General features: G+C 38.0%; 1 protein-coding gene across 1 annotated transcript; it reads left to right on the forward strand.

Annotated features, from left to right (window-relative positions):
• The first annotated feature begins 984 nt into the window (after positions 1-984).
• Positions 985-19,921, forward strand: mpzl3 (myelin protein zero-like 3). Its single transcript, XM_042487286.2, has 6 exons — positions 985-1,239; positions 4,626-4,792; positions 14,643-14,856; positions 16,509-16,665; positions 18,679-18,748; positions 18,984-19,921. The coding sequence occupies exons 1-6, from the start codon at positions 1,134-1,136 to the stop codon at positions 19,062-19,064; spliced, it is 795 nt and encodes a 264-aa protein (XP_042343220.2). The 5' UTR covers positions 985-1,133; the 3' UTR covers positions 19,065-19,921.
• Positions 19,922-25,545: the final 5,624 nt, after the last annotated feature.

The following is a 25,545-nucleotide window of genomic DNA, read 5'->3' on the forward strand; positions in this document are numbered from 1 at the left end:
CTAATACATAGGAACATTCTTTGCCTAATTATCCTTAAAAGAACTAGTCTATTACCATTATTATTTTATTTTTATTGTTATACTTTGTCCAGTGACATATGATTTAACTATGTTATGGGCTACAGGTTGTTTTTCAAAAAAGGAGTCTATTGTTAATCTCCCTTTCACAAATTTAGCAATTTTATGGGAACTAAGGATTTAAATTATTTATTAGACCTATCTTATAGTGGGATATTAAAGTAGTTGAAGTGCTGGGGAAGCAACTTTGAAAGCATAGCTTTTTAAGCTACCATTTACTTCCCACTGAACAGCAGAGCTACCCCAGGGAGAAATCTAGTTTGGTTAAGTAAATGTAGGGAAAGCAGTTCAAACAAGCCTACTTTTTTTTTTTTTTTTAAAGAACCTACATGTGATACAAAATTAGAACAAAATATAATTTTAAAAAAGCACACATGCCTGCCACTTAATTGATTTTATTTCAAAAAGTGCTTGTTTACAGGTCATAATAATGAAAGATAAATAATTAATACTTGATTAATAGTGGTAAAAGTGGGTTCTATTAAAGAAGATATGGTATGGTAAAATAAGACAATAATAATAATTTAAAAAAGTTAATTTAATTAAAAAAAGTAAAAAAAAGTAATAATAATAATAATCAATCATTTATATTCATGGCTCAAAATTGTTTGTAATTTCAATAGTTTACAACGCAAAAAAAAGTCACAAAAAAATGAACTTAATTTCTTGAATCACTATGCAAATATAAATTTAGTTTAACTACCACGGAAATGAATGAAATAACCAGTTTAATTACATTCTGGCAACTTCTCCCAAACGCTGAATAGTCTAGTTGATATAGCCTAATATAAAAGTGAGATATAACCTCGCTGATTTATAATCACTGTTCGGTTACTACGGACGTCATAATTGCTATCCTTTCTTTATTTAAACCGAAAATTTAAATGTTGTTTTACTCCCAGTGATCCAGGGGCCACTTCCTGATACACCTGTTTGTCAGGTAGGATAGTCAGCCCGCAGTCTGCAGGCGCAGCGGAGAGACTGAGTCATGACTAAATAGATAATGGACGGAATTTTTCCAAAGCTTTGACGCAATTTGGACGTGTTTTTTGTTTATGGTCATGCCAGTGAACCCGTTTTCACATCTGAAAATGCGTCGACCGCGTCAGGGGAATATCGCTGTGAATGTGGTCTCGTTGCTGTATTTGGTCGGTGTTTTCGGTGAGTACACGGAGCTCCTGTTTCAACACAACAGCGAAACTCTGTATGACTCGATTGTTTGTTTTTGTACTTTTGGCACTGCTGGTAACAGTAACCGGGCTATATTTTTTCGATAACAGTGTCGAAACTCTTAATTTCTTGTCACGTTAACTCGCTGTGAGTAGTGGCCCACGTTTCGTTTCCAGACCTACATGAAAGCAGCTCTGCAAACACTATCAAACGCCATGATAAGACTGCCCATGTTTTATTTTTAGGTGGCTAAGGCAGTTCCCCTGCTTATAGCCTGATGCTAATATCTGGTGCGTTTAAAATGGCAACATAGGCTGCAGCAAATTCCCATGAGAATACTGTAAATATTAGCTCATTAGGGACTGTTCCTTATTTATGAGAGGGGAGGGGGTGGTGTCGAGCAGGTGAGGCACTTCAGATCACTTTTCAAGCACTGGGAGCAAGGTATGTTTTTTATTGGCTTAAGAGAGGGACGTTCAACTTTAAATGGTAGTATTTTGTATTTATTTCAGTACTATTAGAACTACAAAGCCCACAAGTGAGTTTTAAATGTATCCTGAAAAATAAATCTAAAAAAATCACGCAATTTATCATAGCTGGAAACTTTCAAAAATATGGTTAACATATGTACGATAAAGGGAGGGTTATGCAAACAAACAAACAAACAAAAACAAGCAACACACCAGCCATCCCCCTACTCTGATAAAGTACAATCCCTTATAAAGTTGTGTTCAACTCTACCTCTGACATGTTTATAGTGCGTGCCCATTAAATAATGATCTAATTTTGTAGGAATAAGTCAAAACAACCCATTTAAATCCTAATCTTAAATTTTATGAGAGCTGCCACTGTCGATACAGGATCAGGCCTGTGTAAAACGCCAGGCTCCGAGGGATTCTGACAACTGGTATGCAGTGAGTTAAGAGCACTGTCTTTTTGCCAGTTACATTACAAACATGGCTCTGAACTGGCTGGCTGTTTGCCTCGCTGTGAAATCATCTGACTTGTTTTTGAAGGAATAAAAATGACAGATATGTGCAGCAATGGCAACTGTGTATCTTAGAACTCGGGGGACATAAAGTATCATTATGGTTTGTCTTTATTTGATAAACACTTGAGCACAGTGTCTGCCAGGATGTAGCCAGTTTCTCCTGCCAGGGTCACATCAAGACAGATAGGAAACTCTCACAATGTGATATTGCCTTCTTCTGATTTTTGTTTTTTGTTTTTTCCTATGTTAAAAGTCCAGACTTGTTGTAGAAGCTAGGTGTCAACATGGCCACTGATGAGCTGCCAGCTTTCCCATCCCACCACTAATTACAAGATTGGCACAATCGTGTCTTCAAGTTCAAGAGCTGTTCGGCTTTCAAGGCTCCTCTTCTTGATCTCCACTTTCAGGAAGAGATAGCCTTGTTCATGTTGTGGACTCGCTCACCCCGGGGTCTTTAGTAGATGAATCGGGCTGATTGGACGATATCTTGTACACTCTGTAGTGTAAGATAAAGTTTGTCCTTATCACGGCTTTTGGGGTCTCAGATGGAAACAGTGGTGTCCGTGTGATTTATCAGATGATAGCTGGGCTTCTGTTCTTGCTTCGTCCTCGGAGAAAAGGCTGTTTGAGGCCTTTGCTTTGAAATGGAGGGATGTTTAATTTATGCCCCCAAAACAACTCTGCATTAATGTCACTAATGGGGTGTTTACATGCAAATGTGGCACTTTTCCACAATGGGTTCACTTAAAGGCCAAGGGGACAGGTTCAGGTTACTGGATTTGTACCCGTGGGTAGATTTGGTTTTCAGTGAAAGACAAGGTGTCCATTTTAAAACACTTAACAAATATCACAGATGGTAGCCCTTTTCAAACAGAGATTGCACCCAAGGGCCGACATGAAGTCCCTTCTTTACGCTGCCTTTGCATTTTTATAAACCAAACATATTGGCGTCATGCTTCTATGTCATTTTAGACATCTTGCCAGCATCACAGAAGCAAAAGAGGTGTTACGTTTGTGATGTTTAACACAGCAGCATCCGCCTCTAGTGTGACATTAGCATAGGCATTGGAAACCCTATTTAAACAAAACAGTAGCAAAATGGCGATAGAGAACCTTAGTAATGAGTCCCTAAAATTCAGAAATAAAGCACGCGTGGGGGTGTCAAGTCAAGCACAGCTGCGCAGCCTCCTAGCGAAGGTGATGCAACTGTAGTGTTTGTTTTAGCTTAGCAAAAGCTCTTTACTTTTAGTGATAACATTCAGGCTTCAAAAATCCTGAAAGTAATGTTCATTTGTGGAGATTATCTAAACATGTCAGATATCATAACATTTGTTTACCACAGAGCTTATTTTCTGCAATGATCCAAAATCCAATGGAAAAATCCTGTAGGCTTTTAGACGAGGAAACCAGGGTGATGCACTCTATAACAGTCATTTAACTTTACTGTTCATATGGCGGCTGATCTCATCCTCTGCTCAGAGGGTGACGAGCCCCTTTGGTTCACACTGTAGTGTCTCAACAACTGTAAGATGAATTGTTGTAAACTTTGCTATAGAAAATAAAGGTCCCGAGATGATTCATTCTAATAACACTGATGACCCTCCTGTTTTACCACCAGCAGGTCACAGTTTTGTCTTATTCCTTGAAATAGCTTGATGATGACGACTAGTTGAATTGACTCATTAGTTTGGACAGTAGTTTTTTTGTGCTGTGGAGGAAAGAGAGGTGAATTTGTCTCTGTCAGTTTGTTTTCAGCTGTCCTTCCATGACATAAAATGAACTGAACCCAACATTTATAATTTAGAAATAGTTAGTCATAACTCAGTCTTATTAAATATTTTGAGGTGCTCTCTCAAAAGAAGCGGCAGAATTCATCCCTTTAGTATCATTTGTTGCAGACACTGCTCCGACAGGCCTCCCTTGGTATTCTGAATAAAGTGATAACAATGAAAACACATTTAGAGACACAGGGGTGTAGCTTTATCTGCTGCTGAAGGCCCCTGACAGACAGATGTGCAGCAAGTCTGTGAGATACAACAAGAGAGGCCGGTGAGAAACGTGTATGAGGATGTCTCTCAGTTCAGTGCCTATCAGGACGAATTTGCTGTGCTGGCACTTTCTTGCTAACACAATGTAGGCATATTTGTAGATGCTATCAGGTTGTTTATTCACTATTTTGCTTACAGTAAGCAATTAAAGTATCACTCACAATGTGTCCTACTTTTTCTTTGTCTATTTCCTCTCTGCTCTCTTTTCTTATTCTTTTCACCTAAACATGCCAATCTGCCTTCTTCACATTTTTCCATTTTCTTTTTGACCCCTCTCCTCTGTGACACTCTGTGTTTATCTTTTTTCTGCTCCTCCTTTCTTACTATTTCACATGCAGGCCTGCCCCTAGTCTCCTCCATCACAGTGAGTACCCCAGCAGAACTCCATGCATCTAAAGGGGATATCGTCACACTGTCCTGCACTTTCACTTCCACCAGTAGGCCGACAAGTAAGATGACTGTTGACTGGTCTTACAGGCCCCAGACTGGAGGGCCACCGGTGACAGTAAGTATACCACACATTTATCACATTAACTGTGGGAAAAAATCTGTGGCTGCACTGGATGATATTAATATATCAAACAAGCTGAGATAATTTGTTGATTTTTTTTTTTTTTTTTAGTAAATTGAGAATTATGATGATATTACAAATTAAATGTTTTGGTTATTTTTAAGCAAAAATGAAAACAAAAATCACTGTGTTCAGCCTTTAAAATATGTGTATGTGCTGGGTTTCTTTGCCCACTATGACAGTAAACTGAATATTTTTGGGTGTGGGTCAGATAAAACAAGACAGCTGAAAATGTCACGTTGTGCTCTGGGAAATGGTGATGGACATTTTACACTATTGTCTGACCTTTACTCCCATTGTTTTTATGCTTTTTTTGTATTGTCAGACATACAAAACATAATCCAAAAGGGATAATAAAATCCTGCGCATACTATACAGTATATCTGCATATATCCGCACAGATTTACATATTTATATATATATAGGTTAAATTGCATTAAAGAAAAGCAAAGGCACGAAAACATAGAAAATACATTAACATAGATTAGATACAAACTATTTCTGGTGAACAGTTTTTTCAAACTTACTTAAGTCATTGCTTTGTACTTTAAATATGTAACTTTCTCTTCTCACCTCTTAAGCTACATAGTTACATACAGTAGTTAAAAACCAAAATACAAAACCATAACTTGTACTTAAAACGAATATAGTAGCTAACAATATAATAAAACATAAAACACTGCTTTATTCTAAAAATCTTTGAAAAGTGCACCTCCCCATGAACAGTGTCATAATGTCCCTTTACCTCTTAACATTTAATACACTGGTTTGAGATATCACTTATAAACAATGTAGATTTTCATTTTTCACCGTTTATATTTTAAAAAGAAATAAAGCTGGTATTAATAGATCATCTTGTTACTGTAAACAAATATTTCATGACATTTTATTCACTAAATGACAAGTCAAACAATCAAAAAAATTATCTGCAGATTGTTAAACATGAAAGCAATCATAAGTGTTGCTCTAGTTAGTTATGAAAAATAGAATGTGTATGAAACTTAAGGCTCCACTAAGTTATTTCTCAGACATCCTACTTACCATAATTATAGTACATGTATGTGACTTCCTCTGCTCATTCTGTACAATCATGCAATGTTTGAATATCTGGCTGCTTTATTTGCATTCTTGGCCAGCGTGACTTCTGTTGATATCTGAACCTACACCTACCTACCTGCGCCCTCAAGCAAGCTCAGCTCAGTCTCAGTTTCAGTGTAGATACTGTGTGTGCCAATAGAGTCTATCAGGGATGACAATATTTTTCTGGCCAACACAGAAGTCAGCATGACTTTGGTTCTCTTGACGAAAAGAGAGTTCAGATTATTGCAGAAAATAAAGCCCGTGGCAAACAAAAGGTTAAGACACTTACACATTTTGTTCATCAGATTAACACCATTTTTATCATTTTAATGTGTGTATGCAATCGTCAGTAGTAAAAGGCTAATGCTACACTATGAATGAACTTCACTGCAGTTGAATGACTTAACAACGCCCCCACAGTGAGGCTGTAGAGTTGTATGGTGTGGTGATTTTGTTGTATCATTTAACCACTTGTTAGCAATCCCCTTTTTTAGGAAATCTAAAAGCCGCAGAAGTTACGAACTGAGTATTTACTGGCATTTAATGTTGTTGAATAAAACGAGCAAGTCTCTTGTGTTAACCACAGACCATATATTAGGCAATAAAAAAACACCACTGACTTTGAGACACGGGAACCCTGAGTGTTAAAATGCCAACTCATTTCAGGGTTTAGGACCTGCACCACTCTACAACTTTGATTTGTCAGCAGCTGTTGAGGTCCAGGTTTTTTACGCATTCACATTCGAGCCCAGCCTTTCTCTCTTCCCGAGGCCTCTTCAGGAAACCCCGGCTGTTCCGCTCCCATCATACGCCTTTCTCTGTGGTGGTCTCGTGGTCTTGTTCGAAATGCGTTTGGATGTATCCATCTCAACCCATAACTGCACTCAGTCCTCTTACCCCGCACACTCCCGGGTTAAGTTTCAGCGACCAATCCACTAAAAATCCACCACATAATTTAAGCAGTTCCATTTGTACTTGAAGATAGCCATCAAGTGTGGTTCTTTATAACTGCATTTGGACCATGAGAATCCATAGTGTGGTAGGTGCAACCCTATATGCCGTCATTTCCTATAGGAGCACTCAGAGTTAAGTGGAAGCTAATGTTTTGTGGCTCAACTGATATGGAGTGCTGTTGGTTTAGTCATTAAGATAGAGTTGTCTGGTCTAAAAGTGTGTAGGAGGAGGAGAGGAGGAAGGACTCATTGACAGGGTGTTTATGCACGTGTGTGTCAGTCAGCAGATAGCGTGATATTACCTCACGAAACCGTAGAGGTATTAGTAAAGAGGTGTGCCAGCTGCTAAATGAAGAAAAGCTGTACACCGGTGCCTGCATTTCTTTTAACCCAGCCCAACTAGTTTATTTTCTTTATCACAGATACACATTGTGTGGCAGTTTCCTGATGCTGCCCATAGATGGAACCAAGTCTGGAAGTTTTTCATTTCTATTTCCAAGCCTTCATTTACTTTCCATCCAATTTCATTAGCAGTTTTGGCTGCTTTGTTGGCCTGTGTGTCCCCAGCCGTATATCACACTGGGAAAGACCATGAATAAGCATGTGAAAAGCTCCATCAGAAAATATAATTTTGCAGCCAAAGCTTTAGTGTCAATCTGAATTGCTGCAGTGCTTCAGTGACTTGCATAATTACCTCAGTCCTGATGAGAATTAATTTTGTAGATTGGAGTAGAGAGAGGCTGAATGTTCAGTCAAATATCTGTGAAAGCCGATGGTAATTGGAGGAGTTGGCAATTGAATTCTGCTGAATAATGCTAAAAATAAATCTATTAAGATGATCTAAAACTTCGTTTAGTCACTGTTTTTTAATTTGTCAAGTCAGTGGAAGCTTTTGTCTTGATCATCATATAGATTAGTAGAATGGTTGACCCTAGTTGAAAACAATCCAACATCCTTGGCGGCGTTGCTGCATTTCTTATGAGTTAAAAGGATCGGCGGGCCTAATGTTTGATTCCAGACTGAGCAGACTCTTACGTAGTCAGTGACTTGAAGCGGCTCTCGTGTAGGCTGCCAAGTCCTAGAATGATCGGCCAGGCCTGCAATCAAGCCTCCCAGAAAGTTGCAGCTGAAAGACACACTGTTGTAAAACCATAAAACTGTATCAGTGTCAGTGATTGTTCAGGTGATTCTGTGTTTGCTTTTTCCCCCATTCTCGGTTTATTGAAAAGCCATACACAGTTATCCATGTTGACATTGTTCATGGTGTGTAAACCCATAGGCAGTAAATGTACTGTCCTCACATCAGGCATACATTTTTGCATGATTTTGATTTAGGCTGCACTGTTACATCAAGTCTTCTGCAAAACACTTTTACACTTATATACTGTATACGCTACATTGCTATGAGGAGACCCGAATAAACAAACACAGACTTTACATTATTCTAAATAAGACAGAAGTCTACTTATGCATCTGCACCAGCGATAGTTTTTGGGTTTGCCCAAACAATATCTCAAGAATACCTTGAGGGGATTTCTAAAACACAAATGTCCACTTAGACACGAACTGATTGGATTTTTGTGGTCTAAAGTCCAGTGCACTGGGGCATCTAAAAGTCATCTTTTTGGCCATAACTCCAGAATTTATCTTCAAATTATGACAAAGTTTCACAAAAAATGTCTAATAGGATAAAATTATGAGGAGATGAGGTCAGCTTCACTGTGACATCATAATGTTCTGCAAAAACACTTTTCCTGCCATTACTTAACGTCATAACTCAGGAACAGAAGGGGAGACAGTTGGTCAGATTCTAAATTGGTGACACTAAACTTTGGTGTCCGCCTTGAAATTGTGCTATTTGTAAAAATCTGCCAGGGGCAGGATGTGTGTGAAGGATCCACATATTATATAGCGTCTTAGCAACAACATCTATATTTGAAGCATTGTCTACTGTCATGGCTGAGTGTTTACAGACATGGATGTAGACTGCAACTGGCAGGTTTTGCAGAGACATACAACCAAGTGGTTATTCAGATTTTCCCATAGAGATCATTTATGTACAAAATATATTACATTCTGTAAATACATCCTTTCTATGTCTCAGTATGCTCTGTTTTTTGTGCAGCATGTATAGTTCTAGTTAGTGAAGTTTTTTTCTGGCAAATTGGGAATTGGAAACTTGTAAAGCCTATACTATTGATTTTTTTTAGATCTTGTCAAAAATTGTACTCGTTTATTCCCTGTAATTAATTCCATGAGACTTGGAAAGCTTGAATATAGGGCGAAGAAGACTTGATTAACTTGGCGGCTGTTTGGCAGTAACAGAGATATTCTCTCTTCTGAGTGCCATCTAGTTTTTTTTTTTATGAGAAAACACTGGAAAACATGATTATCTCAAAAATGATGGAAATTAATTTCATTTTAATGCTGTGCAAAGAGCCAGTGGAGTAATATTCATTAGGATATTATCTCAAAGAGGCTCAGCTGCTTTGCTCACCTGCGTCCAAGATATATCACATCCTCTGAATCTGTTAATTGTGTTGATTTTATCTGTGTTACCCAAAATAGTTTGTCCCCCATTTCTGAAACATGCCAGTTGCAGGACCTATTATTTATGTTAGGATAGTCACAGAGGGGCATCCTGAATGGCTTTCCCAGTGCTACCCAAGCTTGTTTCAACATCCACTTATTGGAGGTTGCTTTTTACCTAGAGTTGCTTTTTACCTTTTTGGAAGACTTTGGTTCCCTATTTTGCAGGTGGTGAAATGACCAGCGCAGACAGTTTTTTGACCTTGAAATTTGCTTTGCTAATCTGTGTTTTATTTTGGTTCCCAGCTCAGAGTGCACTGAGCACAGGTGTGAGGAAAGGAGCATTGTGGTGGGAGGTTCATTCAAATGAGGAAGCACAAAGATACTTATTGGTATTTTGGTAGACTGAGTTTGCACTAAGAATAGAGGTCTCAGAACAGCTCGGGGTGGGATTCTCTAGCCTGGTAAAACCATCCTGATGATGTGAGCTCAACACTCTGTTTCTCTTTCTGCATCAGTGTGGACTCTCTGCCTTCCCAAATGATTTCATTCGCCAGTAGTACTTGCTTTTGACGGACAAATACCTACAGCCAATCCTAATGTTAGCATTAGTGTCTGCTCCTTTACAACACAAATACATTGGCAGTTAGACATTGACAGTATAAAATATGCTATTTATTTATATTTACCACTTGTATATGACTTTTACCTTGTAGACAACGATTCCCATGGGGTTTTCGCGATACACTAGTGTTGCCAACAATTTTTTTTTTGTCATTTCGCAGCCAGCTGCCTCTGGACTGCTGAATATCAGCTGACCTCCCTGATGTATGTCCAAAGCATTGTGATCTGCATGGCTGTGATCTCCAGCTCTGATGCTTCTCTTATCTGCTCTGACATCAAAGCAATCAAACACAGCAACAAACATGCATTTCTTGCGGGGAACATCTTCGCCACCAACAGAGTCAGTTAACAAATCAAGGTTTTGCCAAATCCAGTCAGAAAAACAGCAAAAGAATATTGTCCTCAGAGAAACTGTGCAAATGCATCCTTTTGTCCTCGTTTTATTATTGTTATCCACTCAATTACTGTAAAAGCTAATGTTAGATTTAGCACTTACTGTTTTGAGAGCAGTAGCCTGCTATGTCATGAAATATAACAAAGTCTCTGATTAGCTGCAGACTTTTAAATTAAATTAAATTAAATTAAATTAAATTAAATTAAAAGTGAAATCTTCAACATTATATACAGCAAGTTCCCAGCAACCAATTTTCTTTTTAAAGTCAAGCAAAAATTTAAATAAAAAAATGAATAAATAGAAATAGCTGCATGATGTTTTACAAAGTAAAAGTTCCTTCCCTGTTGACGCTTTCTTTGCACTTTTTAATTAATTCATTTTACCAGCGTTTATTAAAATAAATACTGATATAGATAATCGGCAAAATGCCAAATAAAAGCCCCATTAATCGGCGAGGCTGATAATCTTTTGATCCTTAATCAAGATGGTCTTATCAGGCTGAGAGGCCCTACAATACAACAGCATCACAACACTTAAGTAAAGACACAGAATTATTGTGACTTTAGATGGTTTATAATATGCTGACTAATACATCCTGTGATATATTGTGATTTATCACTTTTTAACTGCAAATTACACCCCTAAAGGGAACCTATGTTAACATAGATTTTATCTAATAAGATAAAACTTTCAATTTTTATCTCACAACAACAACAAAAAGTATCCAGTGGACTGAAAAAGCCACTGATTTCATTATTCTAGTAGGCCACCGAAAGTTTGATTTGTATTTGCAGCTGTCTGCCGCTGATTGAGTCAAAAGCTTCTCCTTCAGTTCATTAAATTCCTGCAGCCATCTGAAGGCAGCGGGACACATATGTTGACAAATCTGCAGCATCCAATTTGAGTTGTGCAGCACTAGAGTCAGTGCCATTACAGACTGCATCTACTGTGGAAATGACACTGCTGCTACAGAATAACCACACACACCTCTGCGCACATATCTGGTCTGTTCCAGCTCGATATTCTCGCCATTTATGGGAGAGACCTTGGATTACTTGAGCTCATTAATATAAGCTGCACAGACGCTCCATTTCTTAAAAAAATCCCAAATCAAAACATAAAAAAGCTGTTCGTGTTTTAGACTAGAGCTGCATTATAAAGCAAATGCTGCTGTGTCACATTTTTCAATATGATGTAACTGAAACAGTGTTGTGTTGATGCCAGCACATAAACTGCCTCCTCAAACAATTTTTTGATTATTTGCTTGTTTCATCATTGCATTAATTTTCCACCTAAAAAACCCCACATCATCTGCCTGCGGCTGCAGATTTGTTGTGCTGTGTGTTCACATTGTTTTGCTCCAGACAGGAACTGATTTCCTGGAGAATAGGTTTTTTTTTTTTATTTATTGAGCTGTTATCATCTGCGTCAGTGTGATTGCTGCAGCTGTTTCAGAGCAATGAGACAAGTGATGTAGCTGGCTGACAGTGAATTTATTTATCACTACACCCTCTGATATATATTCACCTTCATTCAGCCCTTTTGCACTTTGCACCGCTGCACCTACATTAGCCAAACTGCAGTTGTGCTTGGAGATGCCTACACAGCCTGTGTCTCTCTGCATTTATTGTTGCGCCTGTGTGATTAAAATAGGGCCCTTCAGGTCTAATATGAAAGGAGCTGCATGAATTGGCTGGATGCAAAAACATCCATAGTGTTTTCTCAGGGAAATCGATAACTCCCTTATGCTGTGCTTTGAGAGCGCAGATGAAGGCCATGCAGTTCTGATCTTATCCTGCAAATAATCTAAAATCCTCTTGATGTCTTCATGTTCCTTATCTGACTCAGCCAGCTCAGAAAATGACATAGTGGAAAGAGTAATGACCAGCCACTCATATTACATTACTGTTTCCTTATCTTAATGTAAAAGTTCCCTTTCTGTTCATGTAACAAGTTTTGTTCCTTTTTACAATTCAAGTGGTTTAAGTCTGAAATATAATTGAAGAAGAAATTCACTGCTGGAAAAATGGTCTCTTCATTTAATTACTGACTGTCTATGCAGTAGAAAGACGTCAATTCCTTTGAAATTGGTGCTATATGACCAGAGAAAACTAATTAGTGGGTCACATAATGTGAGCTGGAATGCTTTTCAACAGGAAACAATCTGGTGGGTGGATGGTAACAAGCAATCTTGTATTACAGTGAAAGAGTCAGATAAAGTTGTTACTGGAAACATTTTTCAGCCTGCATTTTTATAATACAGGAAACGGTGTTGTGTCCACTTCCTGCTCATGGATTCTCATATGTCAACTAAACGGTGCACTAAAATATGTTTCCGAAGACATTTTAGGGCAAGAAATGGGCAATATAGTAAAAAATCAATATATTATAACTATATAATATTGATACATTTATATTTGATCAGCACCGCCTTTTTTCATGGTTTGATTTGAGTTTGATCTACATTAGAGAGAGAGGGAGAGTGACTGAGGGATTGTGCTTTCGCTCAGTTCACTCAATACTTTTTGTATCCACGGTGACGGTTATAAGCTTGATACTCTGGTTACGCTGGGTCAGGTAAAAGATCTAGTCAAAATCCTGACTGATTTTAACTGTGATTGTTTTTAACTTGTTTTAATTGACTCATTGTTGTATTATATTGCTCTATTCTAATTTATGGTTTTCTAAAATTATTTTAGATTATTCTGTTTACAGTGACTGATACTGTACTTTTTAAATTGTTTGATTTATGTTTTTATAATGTACTCAGGTCTCTCTTGATTAAATACAGGTTTACATATATTTAATATAAATAAATGCAGAAGTACAATCACTGGATAACACAAAACTTTTACTAGCTCTAGGATTTGTGTTGAGAGAAGAGCATTACTCGCATTGTTATGATACAAAAGTGGTTGAAAACCAGCAAAGTATTCCCTTAATTCAGCAATTACCATTGAAAAATCAGCTAAAATTTTAACTTTTCATTCTCGGTGTGTATTGGGCATATTAAAAGTCCTTCTGTCCAGATTTTGCATTCATTCATACCAGTTGGGTATATAAACGTAAGTACAGTGTTAAGCTGTTGCCAAACTGTAGGTCGGCTTCACTTGTAATAATTTGTTGGCTTGTCTTTTGCTTTGTCACACTGTTTTCTTTTAACTTTCATTTAGATAAAATGCATAGAAATTAAACAATTGGTAAAACAACAACATGAGAGAAACCACAGAATACAAGCAGTATCTAAGACTAATAGTTAAAAGGTGAAAGCAAATACACTCAAAATCAACCGCTTTGTTTCCTTTTCCCTCCACTTAACCATGTGTCAATTTCATAGGCTTTTATAAGTTTTTACCTTCAGTTTTGTTTCGTCCAACTTGCTGGTTCCTGGTGACTCACCAGGGCATCATAAAAAAACTAACTCTACACTCTTAAGTTTACTCTGTGAAAACATATTCTGTAGTATCTCCACATTTCCATTCCCCCTTCTCCACCTGCACACACAGCACACTCGTACTCCTGATGTCATGTTGTGAAGAGCTCTGGGTCAGCTTGACGTGGGAGTCACGACGAGATGGAGTTTGCTGTTGAAAACACACTCATGTGGTAAAGGTTAAATTGTGAGGTCAATTCAGATTTGGAGAACGCTGTGTTTCAGATTTTCTCTCTCAGCGAGACTCACGCACACGCGTGAATTTTCTTGGCCTTGTGCTTGATCAGATTTTTATTCATATTTCTTCGGCTGAACAGGCAGCCCTCTTCACTCTGCTATCGACAATATTGCCAAAAGAAAATGTCCCACTGCCATCTGTCCCACCACCTGTTGCAAGAGACTCTTTCCCTCAGGCAGGGAACTGATAAGTTAGATTTAGGAGTGATGATTCTTCTAAACGCTCTCTGAAGAAGGGAACTGATTGTTAAGTTACAGTTTACTGAGGTGTTTATAAGTGAGAGTGCAATTCAAGTCTGAAACAGTGAATAAGAAATGTATTACTGTGCGTCAGCATTCCTTTCTTCTCACTTGAATCTTACTTTGCCAGTTGCGTTAGTCACCAAGGCCATGCAATTACATTTTTTCTCCTTCCTCCCAGCACTGCAAGACTTATTTCAATATAATTTTACACCCTTGGCAATGGCACATTCTTTTTTACCACACTCACACGTATTAAACAAATAAAATATACATTTTTTTTACCATCTCCAGTTTTTCCACTTCTCTTCACGGGCGTTCCCTCCGCTCGATGGTCAGTTTGCTGGCCGAATAAAGTGGGAGGGGATCCCAGCACGCGGGGAAGCCTCCATCTTATTGATCAACGCCACGTTGAAAGATAATGGGACCTACACATGCTCCGTCAGAAACCCCCCTGATGTCCACGGGTCCCCGACTTCTTACACTGTACTCACTGTCACACCAAAAGGTAAGATGGTGCACGTGCACAGATGCAATTTTTTTTACCTGCATATTTAGCCTTACAATAGGGCTTACTTCAATTGTTTGCACACTTGAATGCATGTGATGTAGTAGTCAAATCTGGCCTCTTATGACCCCATTTAAATGCATTCTTTGATAAATAATCAGATGTACCTGCTCTTCCTGTATGATTTTTAATCCCTGTCAGTCCTTGTCCTTATTTAACTTCAGGTGTCTGGATTTGGCTTTTCCTAAAATAAATTGTATACTGTGTATGTGCGGAGACGGGGCCGAGAAGAGGAAGTTTAAAATTCCACTGCCAGACACATACTTTTTAGATAGCAGTCGAATCCAAACATCTATTTAGTGTTTATGGAAGCCTGTCATGATGTTACAAATAAGTTTGCTCTGCCGTCAGCAGGCAGTAGATGGTTAGAGGCAGGGACGTAGTGGAGGATAACATCAGATTTAAGTTACTGACTTTTACAGACTGCTCTAAATGTTTATGACCTAAATTTGATTACAAACAAGTCTAAGATAAGAGATGACAGAAGTTTTAAAAGCAACAGTTTGTTTTTTAACAGATTAACATATAAGATAAAGCATGTTATTTTAATGAGCCTTATAGGTGCTTCACCTTTCAGCAGAGCAAGGCTAGCTGTTTCCTTCTGGTTTCAGTGTTATAGGCTGCCGGCTCCAACTTTATATTTACCGTACAGACATGAGGTAATATCAGTGTACCACATTTACCAATTTCTTACAATTTTTTTCTTATAGTTGACCTTAAGAAAGGTCCCCAGAAAAGTCTAAGTCTGATTCACGACAAATTCTTAAACCCCAGAGTTGTCCACACAGGTATCCTCATAAGTTGAAAGCATAAAAGGGCACAAACCTGCAGGACCTTGTAAATACACAGAGACTGAAGATGAAGAAAAGTTGGGAGAATTAATGCTCAACTGACGCCAAACAAGCTGTCATATTTAGTAGCATCAGGAGTGGATATAAAATAACACGAAAACATGCATGGAATGCTGAAACCGCAAACTTCATGCATTATGGTAGCATGTATGTTCTAGCTTATAATGGATATGTCTTGACATGTTAGTGAAATATTGCATGTTATAAAAATATTTCTGTAATATATATCCTATAACAGTACAACAGTAAAATCGATAACCCATTTTTATGCGCAAACTTGTCAGCACAAAGTGTGTGTAAGAGTGCTCTTTTGTGTGTAAATATTCTGTTTTTACCTGAGAACAAAATCTTTGTGAAAATTTTGTAAATGGGTTTTGAGAAGAAATTTCTTCTGAAGAGCGGTTGGTGAACAAGGCCCAGTCTTCTCATTTAACTCTTGGCAAGAGAGCAAAAAAACTTATTTCCCAAAAGGTTGAACCATTGCTTTAAGGGCATGTTGTTGTTTTTTTGCTTTTTTTAAAAAAAATAATAATAGTGTGTCTTGTGTTGGATGTAGACATGTTTTCACCTCTAAATTGGTAAGAAGTGGTTATTTACTGCTAGCATAAAGTGACATATGTAGAACTGCTGTATGTGCTGTATGATCTGTATTTGTGCAGCATGTCTGTGTAATTAATGCGTAAGTGTGGTCATAAACAGCTTGTTAATGCATTTCTAATGACCTCACATCCTCCTCCCCAGCACCCAGCATTCGCTTCTCTGATGTTGCGGTCCTCCTCGCTTTCATCCTCCTCCCTTCCGCCATCATCACCCTCATTCTGATTGGACGGATGCTCTGTCCCAAGAAACAGAACAACCAGTCTAAGGTCTACAGATCGCCTATAGAGGTCACAGAGGGGTGAGTGGATTTAATCAATCAATCAGTGCTGTGGATCTGCAGGGGGTAACAGTAGTGACCGCAGACTGTGATGGTTATAAATGTCTCTGCATTGCAAATTTGATGTAGGTAAAACAAGAGTGTGAGTTTGAGTTAAATGTTTGATTTCAGTTGGGTTGCTTGCTGTAGAAAGGTGCTGTGAATCTGTGAGGAGTCCAGCACTAAAGTCTGTAATTAGCTGATCTGCACGCTGGTGTGTTGTGTAGCGGTGTTACTCCCTGTGGTCTGCAGTCACACAGGAGCTGGTATTTCTCTTTTGCTTGGCGTAATACAGGAATATAAATGTTAAACAAGCCAGTGACACTCTGTAATACATGTCTTAACAGTTTGCATAAATAATGACAGGGTTATGTAAACAGTAGGTAGCAACTAAAGTTCTCTCTAGGCCCAGTATTTTTATATATATATATATATATATATATCTAGACTATTTTGACCATTCTGCAGCTGTCATATCTTTTTCATTTTTTTCTTCTTCTTTTCGTGTGGCAATTTATCGAGGTACTCTGTCTCATCTGCAGCACTGCTTGAACCTCTTCATCATTTTTCTTTCCTTTGTGTTAAACCACAATGAGATGACTGTTAACTGCAAACTGCACTCAGGTTTCCTCTTACAGCAGGGAACAGAACACATCTTTTAAAACAAAATGTGGCATTTTGGGAAACAGGCTTATTTGCTGTCTTGCCGAGAGATTGAAAACAAATATGAAGATGGAGACAACAGCTGTATAGCATAGTTTAGCATAAATAGTGGTCAAGAAATACAACCCATTAAAGAAGAAAAATATCATTTTTAGATACAACATGTTTATTAGTGAGCTTTAGAATGACTGGCAGGCAGGATTTGTTAACCTCATACAGGGCCAGGCTTGCTATTTCCCCCTTGTTTCCATTTTTCCACACTGACTGCTGGTTCAAGCTTATGAAGGCACATGTGAGAGTAGGGCTGGGCAATATGGAGAAAATCAAATACCACACCAAATACTGTAGGGTTGAGTATTGGTGCTTTCACAAAATGTTGACACAATGAGATTTGGGGTAAATAATCATCAGTAATATGGATATAATGACTAAGTGGATTAAAGCAAATATTAGAGCAGCTACCTCAGTCTGGAAAATGACCTCACAGTAATGCTGTTGGTAACTTTTTATGACTTTTTATTACTTTTATCATATTTGCAGTCACTATATTCTTAAAGAACATGAGACTGATAATGTGTGAAAAAGATTATGTCTCTCCTCTTCTAACTGCTTCTAATGGCATGTGAACTATACAAAACAATATCTTTCTAAAACATTTGAGGTGAGAGATAAGCAATGCAGTAACAGAATCTTAATTAATATTTGGTCACTGTTGCCTAGTTTTACAGTTTGACCAAAGTTTCAGGAGCGTTGACATGATTGACAGCTGTGTTGGAGACTCTTTGGCTCTTATTGGTTATTTTCGTTAATGTGCTGCCACTCCATCCTACAAGGCAAGAGAGTACGTAGAGGAATGTTATTTTTTTCATAGAGTATCCATCTCATGTACCTCTGTGTTGATATAGTGACAGTTTAAGCAAATATGACAAAGTTGTTTTAAAAAAAGAGAAAAAATACAACAACTTTAAAACCAGGAAAAACGACTATTGTCCAACCCCACATGAGAGAAATACCAACTTCTTTTTCATTAAACTCTAAGCAAGAAAATTAACTAGCGAATTTCCCAAAATGTTAAACTGATCTTTCAATATGTAGAAAAAAAAATTCTGAGTGAGAATCTTTGCACCAAATTCGAATAGTTTTGGTTGTTAATCAGTATGAGAATGATGAATGATGAGCTGTAGCCTGATGAACCTACTATATATTTTGTATATTGCTGTATATTTACAGCACAGTGTCAAAATGTAACAGACAAGCCCTTTCATGGAAATTGTGAGTGTGATTAGTGTCATTATTAAACATCCATGTTGTTCATTCTGCATTCATTAACAGAGAGGAGTATGGCTTCCACCCACCGGGGGCCAAAGAAAAGAGGGCCTCATGCTGTGACCTATATATGATGGTACAGTACAGAACGTTTCATTATACCACACTGTCATCCAACCCATAAATAACTTAATGAGACATGTCTTCCAGATCCATTTCACGTTTAATTTTACATGCCCTCTATGTCAGACAAAAAGACTTGAGGGTTTATAAAATATTGATTTTTCCATTTTAGTTGTCTTGTGTCTGGCTCTGTATTTGTTTGTCTGTCTGAAGCCTTAGCTGACTGACTTGTTTTCTGGTCTGTCCAGGACTCGGAGGATGAAGATGGGTATTACAGCCTAAAAAAGAGGCCTCCTCAGGATGAAGGGTATGCTGAGTCTCAGTGCTAGAGAACCCTGCTGGTGGGGAGATGGAACTGCAACATGTAGACCGACAGGTGCCTCGTAGTGTGGGAGGTACTGAATGGAAGTGCTGGATTCATGTCTTCGTTGCCACATTCAACCCCTTACCAAGTCACTTTGGTGATGTTTACTTTTTGTGCTTACCCCTTTGGAATAATACTTTTTGTCTTGACATGATTTGAATTATGCATCTCCAGCACTATATTTACACTATAAATTGTGTCAATAATTTGATTTTCCTTTTGCCTACAAGCTGCTACATTTTCAAGGCCGAGGTTAGAGGTCTAAATCCCTAAATTTTAGAGCTTGTAGTCTTGATGAGATATTATTTGTTTATTCTGTCTTTACAGGTAAGCAGCTGCTGATTCTGTCAGCTACCAACTGTGCATGCAATCACAAACAGATGAGCACTATGTATTTTTATATCTTGATGATTTATATGTGTCAGGTTCTTATTGTGAAGGAGATAGATATGTTTTGTCTAATTTATTGCCTGTGTCAATGTCTTTTTTTGAGCTGCAGTGGAACATTTCTGATATCCTTAATATTTGGACAGAAAATAAAATATGGTTTCATTTTGAATGTAAAATACACCCACCTAGTACTATTTAAACAGTATTTCCTATTTTTTTAAGTGCCTGTACATTGCTGTACCGTGTCATCAACATCAGCAGTAAATGTGTGTCACCTTACTGCTCAGCATATTTTGGGGGTGTCTGAGTTTGTATGTGGTCTTTCATGGATGTGTTTATTACATGTAATTCTGTCTTTGTTTGAAGTGCATAGCTTTCCTTTGTTAATTATTTTTTGGCAACATTTTTGCCTAAATAAATAGTTGAAGAGCAGTTTTTTGAGGGAAATAATTTCTTTTTTTTTTTTTTGGTTTTTTTGAAGGTGCTTCCAGAGATTTGATAAAAATTATTTTTTATTATGTCAATGCATCTCTGTTCACAAACAGACAATTTCTAAAGATAATGGCATACGGCCACCATTTTCTCTTCTCTCTTTGTTTGGTCCTTTGCACTATTCATGAATGCTCTTGAATATTCCTTTAAAAACTCTAAGGACAGGCTGGAGCCTCAGTGCTTCACTCACAAATTGCGGCAGCATCTGTTTCATCCACGCAGTCGTGGGACTCGAGAGTCAGAAAAAGACCTAATAAAAACCCACCAATGAAACACACAGAAAACGATAAGTCCTCATTCTGTCTCATTTTTTGCTTTTCTATTTCTCATTCAGCTCATTCATGCCCTCTAGGTTTTAATAATTCACACACTGCTATGGTGAAACAATTATCATTCCTGCTTCATCTGAACTACCATGGCAACAGCTTACTCATGTCAGGCAGGGAAAAAAAAGATTTTTAAAAAATGATTGAAGATAGAAAATATGCAGCTGACAGCCTGGACTTAATTTTCTGGACAAATGTTAGGGAATGGGTCAGTTAGATTTCCTAATTCCCAGGCTGAAGGGATTTATCACTGCCAAACATCATCAGTCACATTTAGAGATTTGTAGATCGACTTAACTTTTCTAAATGCTCCACTGATCCAGAATTTTTGTGAAATATTAGTTTTATCAACCTAAATTCTCTTTTTTAATCCTCTTTGGGTTTAGTAGAGAAGAGTATGCAGTCCTCCTCACGGTAAAGTGCTGCATTTGCCTTATTTATCCAAATTTATTTCATCTGTCTGGTTTTGTTACTGAGGGGGGAAATCTTGGCATACAGAAAATGTTAGTGCAAATCTTAACTGTGAAATACAAGACTCTCCTGAACAGCAGCATCCAGAGGAAAAAAGACCCCGCAACAATGGCTGAACCTGAAACCAGCTCCACCCTGCCCAGAGGAAGTGCACAGATCAGCGATCCCAACATGTGCATAAAAACTAGGTAAGATGCGTCATATTCTGACTGAGTGACCATTAGTTTCACACATCTTTTCAGTAATGTACTCAAGTTGGTGATTACCATTATGGTCCAAATCATTCCTTAACCAGCATATTCTCATTCCAGGTCATCAAAAAGCGACGCACTCTCATGTCCCTGGCATGTGTTATTGAAGCCGAAGGCACCCCTTGACGTTTCTAGGACATCCACCCTTTGGGCTCAACTATACTCAAGGTTAGATCATATTTGGACACAGATGGGGTCTTCTGTCCGTACTTGTCGTTCCTTTTATCCTGAAGAAGATATTTTTAAAAAAGGTTAGACGGAACAAATCCGTAATATAGTGAAAAGAATTATCCGCCCACATACAGTTATGTACTTAATGGCCTTGTCTATAATGCTGCATCTTTTAAAAGGTACATTGTTACGACCTCCTGTACCAAAGCCTTTTTTGTTGTCTAAAACTAAGACTTCACCCTCTACTGCCATCTGTTGGCTGTATCTCTGCTATCATAAAGGATGTATAGAAGTATAGGGGCAGTGATGTTTACATTGTTTGAAACAGATGTATCTATTTCTGTATGTAAAGGGAGTACAAATGAGCCATTGATGTCTGTATATGATGGATAGCTGTCTCCCGGGTGAAACTCGTGACACGTGATTACAGTTGTCAGACTGTTGCAGTAAGGTTTGGGCAACAAAGCTACTTGGTTAGGTTTATAATGTTTTGGGTTACATAATGTGTTGTAAGTACATAACCTGAGGGATGCAAGTTACTGACATTATGTTAAAACAGCTCTGACTTTGGTTTCACACAGGACACAAACACTGGTCTCCTGGCTGAAAGTCTGTGTTTGTTTGATTCACTCACCCTTCGACAACTTTCTCGGTCTTTGTACTACGTTAGCTGCTTTTATTGTGAAATAGTGCTGCAGAAGGATTTACATTGGAACTAAATCAAAGCTCAATGCGTTGCATGGAGATGCCAATGGGCAACTTTAGTGTCTCTATCACATGCTATGGGCTGTGACAAAGTGTCGGTTTTTGGCCTGGTAATGAGAACAGGCTGGCCTTAACCCAGTGGTTCCTAACCTGTGGTTCCTAACCTGGCAATCAGGACACTGTGAGGGACCCCAGGATCCATCTATCTGAGGGTCCACCAGTTAATTTGAAATATTTCCAGCTTTTATTTGTTTTCTCACCACACTTTGGTTGAACTGTTCTCAACTTGGGCACAGGTAAACTTAGCTTTTTTTTAAGGGTCAAAAAGGTTGGGAACGTTTGCCTTAACCCTACAAAGTCCCAGATATAACCCTGTAAAGTTAATAAATAAGCAATAGATATCACCACCTTGAAAATGTGAATATCAAAAAGCGCAAATCATTATGAAGTGAACCTATGATAGTGGAGCTGTGAATGTTTCTTTTGCTGCACTGCAAGTTTGCCACTTTTTTTAATGTTATTATTGACTAAAATTCTCCCTCTTTTTTGTGTCATTATATGCCGCAATACAAAAAAGAAACATTGAGAGAAAGTTGAGGCTATAAAGAAGTCACTCTACTTTCTCCCGAGTCAGTATTTTGTGTCTTCGTGGATGAACACCTGTGTGACATTGTGTGAGTGCAGCTGTCAGTCACTCAGAAGTGGACACCTGCTATACTTTTATTTCATTACAGCTGCTGGAGAAAGCCTTTGATTTTCCTCCTCTAGGTCAGTGTCCTCTGCTGTCTGGAATCATACTGAGGGGAGAGAGGAGAGAGAGCAAGGGAGCAACTAAAGTGAATTTAAGTTTGTTCATTGCTAAACTAAATGTTCAAAACTTTGTAGACCTGGCCAAAGTTTAAAAAAATATTCAAGTTACTAAGGTAAATTACAATTTTTGCATTATGGATAATTGGGCTATACACTTGATCACTTGCATGCATTGCAAAAAAAGCTATTTAAAATGATATGCATCTGTCAATTTATGCTACTTTGCATCTATACATAGATATTATGTATATTGTGAAGCAAATACCCCTAAAATGATAACAGAACATAACACAATTTATCTGCTGCCTGGTGACTCAGTAAATACAGGAGTTTTGAATTTTAGTTGCATTTTTTACAGCTTTAATGAACGATGTAGACAGTACATAAAGTATCTTGGTGCTATCATTGCCTATCAGATGATTTATTTTGTTGTTTTTTTAAAGCATTGAACACTGGTGTAGCACACAATACCTTACAACAGGAGGGAGCAGTGAGGATATTCATCCAGAGAACTGAGACATTTTGGAGTATTGAGGGGAGAATAAATACTTGACACTAAAATCTCATGGACAATCAGCCTTAATCTACATATCTAGGATATTAAATATAGATTTCACAATAAGTAAAGATTGCTAAGACAGAAAAAACGTTTTAAAAAAGACATGGATGGAATAGACCCATGAATATTTCACTGTAAATTACTCATTTTATTGTGTTCCTGGTTAGATGGCCAGTTGAGTTCTTCAGTTGTACTAAACGCTGTGACTTCTGGCTTTGGACAGAGTTGACTGGGAATTGGTGTATTACACAAATCCTGGTGGTGTGAGAAAACAAACAAACAAAAGAAAAATGTAGTAGAGGCAGTAAGCATTAGGGATTTTGCATAAGTAGAAAACATTTGGCTACAGCAAAAGAAAAAAAGCCCCCTGCTGTTTTTAATGTTGTTGCTTTAAGTGCCTCTTTGTGGTTAACACTTACTGCAACATATTCACAGAAATTGATTCTCTCTACATGAATAAGTACATACTTCATATATGAGTAATTTTACAGGTTTTTTTTACAGTAAATTCACTGTAGTTGTAATTGTTGTCTGTCTATCTGTTCTTTTACACTCAACTGGCGATGGTTTCATTGTCATATTTAACCACCCAAGCATCGACGTCTTAACAATGACTCATTGTGTTGCTTAATTTTTGACATTTGGTCTTATCAAACTCCTGCTCATTGACTGAAAGTTGTAGTCTCCAGTGATGCTCATCAAAATCTGCTCAACAGTGTGTCATCTTATGGGTGACGTTTTCAGCTTAATTTTTCCCTCCATGTTGGTTTTGGTGTTAAGCTATACTAACACCCATTATGTATCACCTGTGTTACTTATAGTAACAGTCATTAAACACCCAGACAGCTGCAACTTCTGAGGTTTTCAAAACAGGTGCTTGCCGCTATAATACCATTTTAGCATTTTGTGTTACATTTTCGTACGTCTTCTACAGATGTTTGGGTTTGATCTCGGCACAAATGAGGTGGTTTGCTGTGAGGGATATTTAATGTCAGATACAGGATCTGTGTTGAAGACCTTTGATGCTCCTGCAATTATCTGCCCACCTAAAGGGTTTGAAAATTCAATTTTTTTGTTCATTGAAGATCACATATCAGGCAGTTCGTTACATCTATGGAGGAATAACTCACCTACAGAATAGTGTACATAAGCTATTTAAGTGTTCAGGTGCTGTTCAGTGATTTAAATTTTGGCACTTGAGGGAGGATTATTTTAAACATTTGGTTATGATTCTAGTTCACACCATCTTCCTATTCCTAATTAATTGTATTTAATTAATGAAATTGTATGTGGCTTTTGCCTGAATATTTCCAGATGAGTTACAGTAGGTAGACTGCATGTGAATTGTCTTTCACAGATACAGTGACCTTTCATGTTGCAAATGAAGAGCTTCATCTCTGTCAGTCTGAAAGGACAGACTGCATTGTTGATGTAGAACACAACAAATAACAGTGTAGTCAAAGGTGGACCGAGCAGGAAATACATGTAAAAATAGGGTTGTCTCACAGTTGGCAGTGGCACAATACTTGATAAGCAACATTTACTGTGATTTATTTAAAGGTCATCCGCGTAGGATTTAGGGGGATATATGGGCAGAAATGGAATATATCATATTAAGTATGTTTTCTTCTGCAGGAGACCAGCTAACCTGGAGAACATCCTTCCAAACAATCCTGTCAGAGAGAAGGTTCAGATGGCGGCATGATCACGTGCTGGCCCAGCTGGCCGATGGATTGGCCATTTTTATATACAGTCTATGGTCTATATAGATTTCAAAAGTAGGACAACTAACAGTGCTCCAAAGGGAAGTACACCAAAGTAAATTTGAAAACAAATAATCTTGCTTTAGGTGTTAATGTGACAAAGTATTGTGGGTATAATTGAAATACACAAGCAGTAACAAATTTTAGACTGTGTCCTAGTTTTAACTAAAGTCAAAATGACTTTATAATCACGTTAAGCATCAGCAACCTACAGTAAAGCGTTGCCAATACATACCTCATGACTGCATCTCAGCACTGACAAGACAGTGTGACATTATTGATCCCTTGTGGTCAGTGCAACAGCAGATTCAGCTGCTTAACAGAACAATCAAATAATTGGACACAGATTAGCATACTGGGCCGTTTGCATGAGTAGCAGCTACTTTAGGCTGGGTCAGTCTGCAGTCAACTGCTGGCCAACCTGCTGCAATTGCAGATGGATTGTTTTCAAAGCCAGTCCCACACACACACACACTCACTCTGTTTCTTTAGCTCCCACCGCCCCGGC

The sequence above is a fragment of the Plectropomus leopardus genome, chromosome 6, assembly GCF_026936395.1.
Source record: "Plectropomus leopardus strain MGB_pleo_1.0 chromosome 6, ASM2693639v1, whole genome shotgun sequence".
Classification (NCBI taxonomy): Eukaryota; Metazoa; Chordata; class Actinopteri; order Perciformes; family Serranidae; genus Plectropomus; species Plectropomus leopardus.